We start from the raw sequence: 12,878 nt of genomic DNA, 5'->3' as shown, positions 1-12,878 counted from the left end.
CTGCACATGACTGCAGACATGGTGCTTTCTGTTCCAGTCTTGACTTCTCTGTACACTTGCAAGTCAAATAAACTTCCCTTCCCTGTATTGCTTATTTTTGGTTGGGGCATTTTAGTCACAACAGAAATGCAATGCAATACCCATGAGCAATGTGACTTAGATGTGTAACTTCAGCTCTCCATCACTCATCCAGTCCTGCCTGTGTATTGAAAACCAATCTACCAGGCACTGTGCCAGCTGCTGAGGACACTGATCCTGCCCTTAAGTTACATGCAGCTGGTAGTGATGGTGAGGCAGCACTTACACAGTAAGCTTATGAGAAAATAAATGCGGAGGATAACTTTTTACAGTTCAGAACAGTAATAGGGTAGATGTGGAGATTGTATGCTGGTAATAGGGTCTCTCTGGGACTTCCCTAGGCAACAGAAAAAATGAGGGGTGAGCTGGATACTGAATGAAAACATGAGGACATGATTGCTCCTGGGTATGGTTTGAGGAAGTTAATTGTAGATATGAGGGCAAAAACAGCCAGAGGCTTCTGGAAGGGCCCATACTGAACATGGCTATGGGAGCAGGTGGGGGGACTAGAGAGAGAAAGAGAAAGGGAGCAAAAAGAAAATTTGGATGCTCAGAGACCAAATGGCTGAGGTGATGTTGGGATCACAAGCGGGGGAGGGGAACCCAGCTCCTGGGCTAGAGAGTTTAGGGTAGGGGGTGGGGTGAGAAGTGCTGGGAGGAGCCAAGGGTACTGAGTGGGACTTGTCCCAGGTTTCTTTGAGACCTAACCGATGCTAAGTGTGTCTCACCATTAGTGGTATTCTATGAAGCCTACCTGTGTTTGCATTCTAGAAGTAAGTGCAAAGATACATCTAATTTTATGTTGCTTACTTTGGAAAAGTTTAAATAAGCAATATGTGACCATTTCATGGTTTGGGGACATATTTGCTGGACATTAAGAAAAACCCTAACTTAAAGAAAAAATAAAAAAAGCCTGAGCGAGATCAGAAGACCAAGTTGTGTGCGGGTGTTCAAGTTCTAACGCTGTACTCAACCACATCAGGACTCAGAAAAACCCGGTCAATCGGTCCTGTGAGCCTAGTGAGAGGTGGTGGCTGAGCTTGACAGCTGTGCCCAGAGCTGGGGAGGAGGAGCTGGGGGCGGGACAGCCTGGAAGAGGGCCACTTCTGCAGACCTGCAGGATTTCCGCCGAGGTCCCGGAAGAAAGCCATTCCTGCCGCCTTTATCTTGTGATCCTCAGCTGTGCTGCACTTCTGGGAACTGCAGAGGGATCTAGCAAAAAATGGCTGCAGAGGAACCCATCACGCGACGAGTCCAGGTGGCAGAACATCCCAGGTGGGGCAGAGGCGTGGCCTGGGATCCCCGGGCTGGAGAGATGCGCACAGCGCTCTTGGCTTTTGGCAGCTTCTTTTGAGTCACCGTTTTTTTTCGTCCCTGGAGGCAGACAGAACCCTTAGGGTTCTAGACGCTGCCAGGGTTGTGTGCGTAGCTTCACACGGAGGCTTTTGACCTTTCTCGCCGGAGGATTCAGTAAAAATGTCCAAACTTATCTCGAACTGCTCGTTATCTGGCCTGTCCAGTGAAACCGGTTTTCCAAGTTTCCGTCCTTGGCAGTCATTTTTGACTGCATCTCTGAGAAATCCGAGAATCTCGGAAATGTCATCAAGGAACTCATTTGTTGCCAGTTCCTAGCAATAGAATTGCAATTCTTTTCAATGTCTAGTGGAGGGTCTTTTTAATCACAGATACTTTGTAGAAATACACGTTGTTCCGGTTTCTGGGGCTGAAATCTCACAGAATTCGCTCACCTGCTGTTCTTAGTCCAAAGACTTATCTGAGGTTGACTGCTTTCGAATTTAACCCTCCCCTCCCATTCTATTTCAGTTGATGAGATAGTGCTTTCCTTTGGCTTGAAAATGCTCATTCCTGGGCAAGCCAGTAAGCAATGTATTTTTATTTACCAGGATAAAACATACCTTACTCTAGAGACCCCATAGTTTGGATTACCTCCACACTATGTAACAGCTTCCGAATGTTTTAAGATTCTCTGAGGTCTTTTTTGTTTGTTTGTTTTGTTTTTCGAAACAGGATTTCTCTGTATTGCTTTGGAACCTGTTCTGGAACTCGCTCTGTAGACCAGGCTGGACACGAACTCAGAAATCCTCCTGCCACTGCCTCCTGAGTGCTGGGATTAAAGGCGTGTGCCACCAACGCCCGGCTCTCTGAGGTCTTTTTATGGTGTGGTTTTACATATTTAGCAAATGAACACACAAAATGGGAGAGACGTGCTTCAGATGAGTCCTGAAGAATTCATGAAAGAAACTTAGCCCCTGTGGTGTAGTCTGGTCTACAAAAAGCATGTCTACAAATAAACTTCAATTATGATTTTTTTTTTTTTAAACCAGGGTTTTACTATGTAGTTCTGCCTGGCCTTGAACTCGATATGTACACCAGCCTGGCTTCTAACTTAGAAAGATGTGCCTGCTTCTGCCTAGATTAAACATGTGCGCCACCATGCCCAGCCTATTTTACATGATTTTAATAATAAAGTTCATTGCCCTGCAGGGAGGATGTTGCTAGTAATACGGGTCCATTCCTAAAAGAGAAGAATCACTGACTAAAGTCCTATACTGTTTCTTCATGCCTTTCACTGTTTCTTACATTATTTATTTATGCAACAAATATTTAATGTTACTTAATCTGCATTCTGTATCGAGTCCTTTTCTGTCTCTGCCAGCTCCCAAATAATGACACAGAAACTTATTATAAATTATGAAAGCTCTGCCTATAGCTTAGGGTTTTTCCTAACTTCTTCTTATAACTTAAATTAACCCAGTTATGTTAATTGATGTCCTATATCATGTGTTGTTACCTCTCTTTTATCTTGCATCCCCTGTTTCCTCCCTGTGAGTCTTTGAGTCTCTCTCTCCCCTAGGTTCATCTCCTACTTCCTTTCTGCCTGGAAGTTCCACCTATACCTCCTGTCTAGCTATTGGCATTCAGCTTTTTATTATACCAATCACAGAAAATACATCTTCACACAGCATTAGCCACAAGTGGTCATGTAAGCTCTACTCTGCTGTTTCTTGTTTCTCTATTAATTGTCATTTGTTTTAAGATAGTGTCTCTACATGGCTGAGAATGACACTGACCTCTTGATCCACCTTCCTGCACCTCAAGTCACCATTGTGTCCAATTATTGTTTCATTTTGTACTTTATGCAATGGTTTTTGTTTTTGTTTTTGTTTTTTAAGACAGAGTTTCTCTGTGTAGCTTTGGAGCCTGTCCTGGAACTCATTCCCTAGATCAGGCTGGCCTTGAATGCAAATATTCACCTGCCTCTGCCTGTCGAGTGCTGGGAATAAAGCAGTGTGCTACCACAGTCCAGTTGCTTTACAAAATGTTTTGCTGGAGTATTCGGAAGCATCCTATTTTAGAAAGGGCAAGGTTTCTTAAATCTAGATAGTGTCATTTACAACTCTAAGTGGTCACATGGTGCATTTCATTCCTATCCTCAGGTGACCTGGATTCCTGTGGAATTCCTGATCTTTGTTCAAGATAATTCTTCAACTTCACAGGAAACCAGATCCTCTGAGAAAAGATAATGAGGCAACCACATTATATGTTTTAAGAGGTTAATTTCTTTTTATTCTCTTCTTTCTTTTTCTTTTCTCTCTCTTCCTCTTCTCCCTCTCCCTCCCTCTCTCCTTTCCCCTCTGGTTTGGTTTTTCAAGACAGGGTTTCTCTCTGTTGTAGCCCTGACTGTCCTGAAACTCTGTATACCAGACTGGCCTTGAACTCACAGAGATCCATTTGCCTCTGCCTTCTGAGTGCAGGGATTAAAGGTGTGTACCCCCATCTCCTGTCTTTTTATTCTTTTTCTATAAAAAGCAACTTTGAGAAGTCTGGAGTTGGTGATAGCATACTTCTGTAGCTAACATCTGTATTTGTTTTTTAGCATTAGAAAACTCAGGGAGAAATAGGAACACTAAGTAATCTGATCTTCATTTGACTCATGTTTTCTGTCCATACTGTGAAACTTCAAGTTTCACTTCTAGTTTTCTTTGCACTGATATCTCTTTTCTTTAGGACTAAGTTTTAAATTGTCAGGCTGGCAAGGCATGATGATGCATGCCTTTCATTCCAGCAACAGAGGGAGTGATAGGAGGGTCACCATAACTTGAAAGCCAGCCTTGACCAAATGAGACCCTGTGTCCCGTTTTAGTTACTTTTCTATTGCTGTGAAGAGACACCGTAGTCCAGTGAAATTATTGAAGAAAACCTTATTTGGGGGCTTACAGTTTCAGAGGGTGAGTTTATAATTTCAGAGGCTTACAGTTTCCATGGCCATCGTGGTAGGGAACATGGTAGCAGACAGGCAGGCACTGGAGCAGTAGTTTACACCTTGATCTACAAGTGCTAGGTAGAGGGACCTAACTGGGAATGGCACATCTCCAACAAGATCATCCTCCTAATCCTTCCTGAACAGTTCCACCAATTAGGGATCAAGCATTCAAAAAAGGAGTTTATGGGAGCCATTCTCATTCAAACCACCACAATCCCCCACACAAAAACAAAATCTGGGGAGGTAGCTCAGCTGTGGAGTGCTACGAATTCATGAAACTTTGTGTTTGACTCCCAGAGCTGTGTGAACCCCTATGGCTGTATATCCTTGTAATCCCAGCACTTGAGGGGTACAGACAGGAGAATCAGAAATTCAAGACCATCCTTAGTGAGTGAGTGGGAGAACTGTCTGGGCTGCATGAAACCTTGCCTAAAGTGACACTAAAGTAACAAATGAATAAAAGCTGCTAGATTATTATTTCTTGTAATAATTTTACTGATTTCGTATACCATATAACCCATCTGTTCTAGACTGATGAACTTGCTTTTTTCCTAGTTATAGCATGTATCAATATGCCATTTTATTATTCTATCTGTATGGACATAGTGCTTTTGTTTACCAGTTAGTAGATGTGAGGATTACCTTGACATTTTGCCTTGTACAAGTAGTGCTGTGTTATGATGATGCCCTGTGAGCAGATTTTCAGGTTTCATGTTTTCTCATCTCAGCTGATTTGGTGACTCTGACTCTTGTAGTACTGAAGCTAGAGAATATTTAGAAGACTTATGATTTGAAACCTAAAATCCCATAGTTTCTTCCTTCTTTCCTCCCTCCCTCCTTCTCTCCCTCCCTCTTTCCCTCTCTCCTTTCTTTCTTCCCTCCCTCATTCTTCCCTTTTTATTTTTCCAGACAAAGTCTCTCTGTGTAATGGTCCTGGCTGTCCTAAAACTCACTCTGTAGACCTGGCTGGTCTCAAACTTACTGAGATCCAACTGCCTCTGCCTCCTGAGTGCTGGGATTAAAGATGTGTGCCACCACCACCTGGCTAATGGAAAAGCTTTTTTAAAATAGATTATTTTACGTGAATGAATGTCTGGCTCACATGCATATATGTGTACCCTGTGCATGCCTGGTGCTTGTGGAAGTCAGAAGAGGACCCCTTGAACTGGAGTTACTTACAGATGGTTGTGAGCTGCCATGTGGGTGCTGGTAATTGAACTTGTGTCATTGCAAGAGCAACAGAGCTTTTAATTGCTGAGTCATCCTTCCAGCCTTGGAAAAGCTTTAATGAGAATAGTTCTGATATTTTGCCATCAATATGAAGTTTAATGCTTCTGGTAAATACTTTTTATTTAAGACATTCCTTCATTTTCTAGCATGTTAAGGATTAAAAATATTTTTATTAGCATACATTGATTTTAATGATGGTTTTCTTTATGACATTTTCATAACCTACATAATGCATTTTGATCATATTCATCCTCCTTCTGTTACCCTTACTTGAGCCTTCCTATTCCCTCTCTATTCTCCCCATAGCACCAGTACTCACATCTTCCCTTGTTAGTCAGTATTGTCATATATAAGGTCCATAGCTAGTAAGACTGTTAATCACAATTCTTCCCAGCAGCTTGCATAGCACCTACTGGTACTGGCACTGTGAGGGCTAATTAACAAGGAGAAAGCTTTTGGGCCACTTCTGTCTTGATTCTTCTATGTCCTGCCCCAGGGCATATATGTCTTCAGCCATAAGGTCTTATCCTACAGTTCTGCTGGGGAACAAACAGCAGTTGTCGAAGCCTGTGCTGTTTGGAGGTCTCAGGGCCTCCCTGGCCACCAACTTCTAGAGAGATGGCAATGGAATTTTCAATCAATAAACCTATCGATTCTGGGAGTAGTTTTATCCACTTTCCCAGATGAAGTCTAGTTTATGCCAGGATGACAGAAACTCACCAGCCCCACTTCTCTATCCTCTCTTGCCTCTTGCTTTCCTCCCTCTGTTCTTTCCCTCCTTCCGTACTGTTTTCTCTCTCTTTTTACCTGTTAGAGATAAAGTTTGATATTCTGTGTTCTCTAGTTAAAGTGAAAACGACTTTTTGTGAAGTTTTATATGTTCTTGTAGAGAGAATCAGATTCAAGTAGTTACCTTGTCTACATGCACCTTATGGTCCAGTCAATGTTTACTTTTTTATTTTTAACTTTTGTTTTTTCCATGATGGAGACCAGACCCAGGCCCATTTCACATACTGAGCCAACGCCCAAACCCAGTGCCTGTTCTGCTCTAGAGAATGAATGTTAGCAGAGTCCAGGACTGGTTCCTGCCCAGGTCTCTGTTGTAATCCAGAGCTGCTACTTAATGTGGACCTGAGTGGTCACACACATAACAAAACAAATGACCTTATTTGTACCAAACAATGGGAACAGGATGGACACAGGGTTTCAATTCTTCCAAACATATTATTGACTTTGAGAATTTGGATCAAAAGATATGAATGTATGAGACAGATATAGTGGACACTGGAGTTACAATGTCATGGAGAGATAAGGTATGAAGGCACAGAAATAAGGAGGTTTGTAGGGGCGAAGGGGATGCAGAGAGGAGTGAGAAGATAGATGAGAGTTTAGGTCAGGAAGAGCAAGCATCAAAGACACCAATGGAAACAATTTCTAGCTACTTTAAGATTTCCAGGAGGCCAGCTCAGAGTCTCTTCCAACTGTGAAGTCCCCATGACTCTCTGGCATTATGATGTTTTCTTTCATTCTTGGAATGTGTGTGTTTCCATTTATCCATTTCTTGCAACAAATTAATCTCTAAGAACAATCCATCATTCAGCTTTTGAATATGATGGCCTCTAGTAAATGTTTATTGTAACTGGTATTATTATTTGAGCAGTATGATATGGGGAGTATTCAAATATTTGGGATGATTTTACAATGATGAGTGATTAAATCTATTATAAGAATTTTGGATCTGAGTAGTACCCAAGAGGAATGTTTAGTTTAAATTCTCCAATTTTAGAGAACAGGAAAATATTTGCTAAACTTTGGCAATGAATTATAGACTCCACTGGAATAGAACTGTGACAGCTGATACCCACTATAATTATCAATTCCCGTCCTGGGTTGAAGTGTGTAACTCCTGGAACTCAAGCTTACTTTGGTCCGCAGAATGTAACTTTATTTGGACTTGATTCTTTGCAGATCTGAGAAGGAAAAACCAAAGAGGGACAGCTTTGAAGGGAGAATGCCTGTGACAATTAGGGTAGAGATTAGAGGGATGTGACTATAAACCAAGAACACTGAGGCCCAGGAGCAACCAGCAGAGGGTAGAAGAGGCAAAGAGGCTTGCTGTGCAGGCTTTGCAGGTGTGGCCCTGCTGACCCTGATTTCAAGCTGCTTCTTTACTATAAAGATGTTCTTCCAGCTGGGCGTTGGTGGCTCACACCTTTAGTTCCAGCACTCTCGAGGCAGAGGCAGGCAGATTTCTGGGAGTTCAAGGCCAGCCTGGTCTACAAAGCAAGTTCCAGGACAGCTTTGAACCCCTCCCCCACAAAAGATAATCTTCCTTCATTGTCATTGAGAAAATATATAGTTAGATTCTTCATGATGCAAGGGAAAAGGGTTTTCTATAAGATATCTTGTAGCACAAATAATAAAAACCCAGAGACAGGTATTGGGGTTCAAGCTGAAGATCAGAAAAGCAAAGCAGCTGGCCACTAGCTCTTACCTCTGCCTCAGCTGGGGAGATTCTGTCCTTGCTGTGGGAAACTGAATCCCACATGAAACCATTTACTCCTTCCTTATATACCTAGAAAGGTATATAATCCCTAGAAAGTGCTGGGATTAAAGGCATGAGCTGTTGCTCTTTTAGACTGATTTACTCCCATGTAGCCCAACGTGGTCTTGGACTCACAGAGATCCATCTGTCTCTGTCTCCTAAGTCCTGGGATTAAAGATGTGTGTCACCACCGCCCAGCTTCTATAGCTGTGGCTAGCTTTGCATTCTGATCTTCAGTGACTTTATTAGATTCACCACAATATGTCAGTTTGAGCTTTGACATTCTGCCTGTGATGCTAAGGGGTTGACCCTTGCTTCACACATGCTTTGTCCTAGCCTGAATGTGCTTTCTGATATATGCTGTCTTGAGATAGTCCACTCTTGTTTTTCAGATTGTTGAAGCTAAAAGAGATGTTTAACTCCAAGTTTGGGTCCACACCCAAGTTTTATGTTCGAGCCCCAGGAAGAGTCAACATAATAGGTATTCTGAATTTCTTCTTTTGATTTTCTACCTCCTCTGGTGGTCTTCATTTTCCAGGTTCATTAGGTATATTTGTATTTTGCTTTTGTCTCTTCATGGAAATACTTTGTAAATTTCCTACATTTTAGTGTTAAATAGCAAATTTTTAATAAATTTGTGTACAACCTGTCTTCATAAGTGTGTAATAATGGGTATAGTTTTAGATTGTATACCAACTCATTCTTTTTTTTTTTCGAGACAGGGTTTCTCTGTGGCTTTGAAGGCCGTCCTAGAACTAGCTCTTGTAGATCAGGCTGGTCTCGAACTCACAGAGACCCACCTGCCTCTGCCTCCCAAGTGCTGGGATTAAAGGCGCTACCAACTCATTTTTTTTTTTTTTTGTGGTTAATGTATCATAAATATTTTCTTATATTTCTGAAGAGGTTATAGTTATTATTTTAATGTCTCTGTAACAGCCTAATGAGATGGTGTTTTTAAATTTACTTTCAGTTTTCTTTTATTGTACATAAAGTTATTTCCAGTTTTTCACTGTTATAACCAGGAGTTTGAGTGTTTTCCCCAGTGGAAAGGAAAAGTAGGTATGATAAAGAATATAAACTTGTATAGCACTTAAATTCTCATTTTCCTCTTTAATTTTTTTGTATATGGTTGCACAGTAAACTTCATACAAATTTGTATTACTAGTAAAACTTATAGAATGTCATTTTTTTTCATTTTTCAGGAAAATTACACACACACACACACACACACACACACACACACACACACACCTTTTTACCAAAATAAGCCTTATACCTTTATGTTGTTTATGCTTCCCAAGGGAAAAAAGCAGAGAAAGTATCTGTTTTCTTTCTTTTCACATTCAGCTGTGGTTTTGAAGACCTTTCAGATGTCGAATGTTTCTGTTTTGGATAGTTACTCTGTCTGTATAAGGAGGTGACTCTTCTAAGAAAGGCATTTGGTTACATGCCTCTGGTTTTCACTGAGAGAAACATTGGGTTGAAGATACAGATTTAGGTCCATGGCAAATAGCTGAGAATTGAAGCCCTTGGAATGGGCTCATTGTTTAGTAAAAGTGAATGGAGTAGAGTTGAATTCTGAAGAAGGGAGCTTTGGAGCAGAGGCTTTCAACAGAAGAGCAGAAAGAACGTTCTACAGTGAGAGGTTGAAAGGCTGGAGAGACAGGAAGGAGGGAAGTGGGGATATTAGAGAGGCAGCAATACAGGACATGTATGCTAATCCAGAAATAACACCTTCCATCAATCTAGGCATCCCTAAGTCAAGTCCATACTTGAAATTAACTACCCTAAGTGATACTTTAGAAGCCAAGGAAAGGTATAACAAGAGCTTGCTATACACAGGTCAAGTGGTGGCACACACCTTTAACCCCAGCTCTTAGGAAGAAGAGGCAGGTCAGGTGGATCTCTGAGTTCTAGGCCAGCCTAGTCTACAGAAGAGTTCCAGGCCAGCCAGTTGAAACCCTGTTTTGAAAAACCAAACCAAAAATACAAAAACATATGTCAAGTGGGACATAGATAGCTACATACAATTTTATCAAAGGGAAGTCTTTTACCTTCCTTTGGGTCAGAAAATGCACTGTTGATCTTCTGTGGTGGCTGCCCTGGTAGAACTCACAGTCGAATGGCAGGTAAGACAGAGTCCCTAGACAGTCAGTGTCATCTTCACCTGTGTCAGTGGAGCTTAGGGGTTGGGTGGAGTCTATGCAGGGACTGCTGTTGAGGAGGAGTGCCAGGCATGCAAAAGCTCAACAACCAGAGGTGTCTCTTATTTGTCTTTTCTCCCCATTTCAAATCCACGCAAAGTTCTATTTGAATAAAGATACTTTTTAAATTTATTTTTTACTTGATTTTTTCTTATTTTACATATTGATCCCAGTTCCCTCTCCCTCCCTCCCACCCCCCTCATCCTCTTCCACCCCCCACCCCCCACTCCACAGGGAGGGTGAGGCCTTCCAGGAGGGATCATCAGAATCTGTCAAGTCATTTGGAGTAGGGTCTAGGCCTTCCCTCCTGTCTCTAGGTTAAGGGAGTATCCCTCCATGGGAGATGTGCTCCCAAAATCCTTTCATGCACCAGGGATGCATCCTGGTTCCACTGTCAGAGGTCCCTTAGACTGCCCAGGCCTTCTAACTGAGACCCAATGCTGGTTTTCTAGCTATCAGTCTGGGGGTCCATGAGCTCCCCCTTGTTGAGCAAAGATACTTAGGCTAACTGTATACATCTCAGATTTTTGAGAAGGGGATGCAGTATGTGGAGAAGCTGGAGATGTGTGCAGGGATGTTGTAACTCATAGCCTCTAGGATGAATAAGACTTGTCATGAGAAAAGGTATGAGGAGCTGAGAAAAGTTCAGGGTCCATGGATAATTCAAAAACACTTTTATAATGAAAAACGCAAATGTATAAAATGAGTAATTGAATAATACAAAGCACTTGCATACTGCTTTCATTGTCAACTTAGGACATACTGTTTATTTTGAAGCAAATAATAGAGGATTTAAAAATTTTACAGAAAGAATATTTGGGAATGGGTTCTAATAGGGATAAAATCAATGGAGAGGGAGTGATTGCCCATGATTGAGAAGAAAGTACCTGGTGGAGGGGGACACTTGCAAAGGTAAGAAAGGCTAATGTCTGGAGCGTAGGGCACTGAGAGCTTCAACCCTTAATGGGAGGTCAGGAAGAAGAGAATGCACCTTGGTGACATTTGTGTATAATTGTGAGTAGGGGACTGAGGTCATCCTGTGAGGAGGGCTGGGATTTTAAGGAGAGGGAAGAAGAAAATATAAATGGAAAGAAGTGAATGGCTGGAGAAAGCCCATTTTCTGGAAAGTACTGAGACCTGGGTTTAGGTGAATGTGTGGACTGTGGACACAGAGCGCTTGCATTTCCCTGCCTCAGTGCATGTAATGTATGTGGTTTTGAGGTTGGTTAGGGCTTTGTTGGGTGGAGTTCACAGAGGATGACATGGGACCAGGAATTTGACGGTATGGGCAGGAGAGCTGGTACAGAATTAACATATGGCATCTGTGCTGGGCAGCAAAGGAAAGGGAGGGAAGAGGAGCTTACAGGACTGAGAAGAGAAGGCAAGGCAGGGCATGAGACATGCATGCAGAGTTGTGCAGGATGGGGAGATTCAGTAGACAGGATGAGACATGAAGCTCAAGTTTTATAAAAGTTTGATAAAGGTTGGAGGTGATGAGAATTAGGCAGCTATTGGATGCAGGGTCATGGGGGAAGATGGGCAAGGGAAAGGAGGGCTTGGGCTTTGAACCAGGTCATTTATCTGGATGCCATCAGTGTTATCGTAGGATTGGGCTGGAGAGGGGGCTACAAACAGATTCTGAGCTCTTTAGTGTCCTAAAGGGCCGCAGGGGAAACATGGCTGTGTCTCAGAAAACCAGAGAAGAGGAAGAGGCCTGCAAGGTGGGGCCGAAGACATCAGCTCCTCATTGCTAGCAATCCATAGGAGCGGTGTCCTCAGAGCACAGCCCAGCTGCCCTTGTGTGGGGTGGGGTTCTCGTGACAAAGAATTCTTGTTCCCTAATTCAGTAAGGCTTGTGGTGTGTGATTCCAGTATTAGTGAAACAGGGATGGAGACAAAATGAATCTCAGTGTCTGTTAAAAGCATGAGTGTAAGTTTTGTTAACATATTGAGGTGATAATAATAGATTTGTTACCCTTCATCCCCAGTGGTTCCTGCTCTCTCCTCCAGGACCCTTACCCAGAATGGGTGTTGTTCTTCTTTGAAATACATTTTGACAAAGGAACTCATTTTCACTCTCAGCAGGCTGCTGCCCATGCTGTAACCTTCTAGCAGAAAGGGTGCCCTATCCATGTACTCAAATATGTGTTTTCTACTTTGTTCATATTGCTGTCCTCTTGATAACTGGATAGAAATGGAACTTTGTATATTAGTTCTTCACCTGTCATTGTTAATCCATAAAAGGCCCTTATTATCCCTTTCTAAAGAGAATATCAGGATAGAAGCAAAAGCCTTGTCTACTATAACAATATGTGGAATGAAAATAGAATTGTGCAGCTGAATTGTCACCTGTTAATATTGTGTTTCCTCATTGGTTGTTAGCTGCCAAAGGAACAATGAGATATATGTCCGTACCAGGAAAATAAGAAGCTTCTTATTCACAATGAGATGTTAATCAGCTTGATATTTTATAGTCACATGACATAATGTGGAAAATGATTATTGTAAATTAGGATGTGGCAGAGGCCATGTCGAT

General features: G+C 42.1%; 1 protein-coding gene across 4 annotated transcripts in view; it reads left to right on the top strand.

Annotated features, from left to right (window-relative positions):
* The window catches only part of Galk2 (galactokinase 2), a 123,886-nt gene that overhangs the window by 4,971 nt on the left and 106,037 nt on the right, over positions 1-12,878 (top strand). Inside the window, exons 1-3 of one of the 4 annotated variants that reach the window (XM_051183495.1) lie at positions 1,241-1,353; positions 7,562-7,725; positions 8,531-8,619. In XM_051183495.1, coding sequence (XP_051039452.1) covers positions 8,550-8,619 — 70 coding nt within the window. In that variant the 5' untranslated portion in view covers positions 1,241-1,353; positions 7,562-7,725; positions 8,531-8,549. Of the gene's footprint in view, positions 1-1,184; positions 1,396-7,561; positions 7,726-8,530; positions 8,620-12,878 lie in introns of those variants that run through there. The other 3 variants (XM_051183496.1, XM_051183493.1, XM_051183494.1) reach the window with 3 other exon arrangements.

The sequence above is a fragment of the Phodopus roborovskii genome, unplaced genomic scaffold (assembly GCF_943737965.1).
Source record: "Phodopus roborovskii unplaced genomic scaffold, PHOROB, whole genome shotgun sequence".
In the NCBI taxonomy this organism is placed as follows: domain Eukaryota; kingdom Metazoa; phylum Chordata; class Mammalia; order Rodentia; family Cricetidae; genus Phodopus; species Phodopus roborovskii.
The sequence above is the reverse complement of the archived record's forward strand: the minus strand, read 5'-3'. Positions and strand labels throughout refer to the sequence as shown.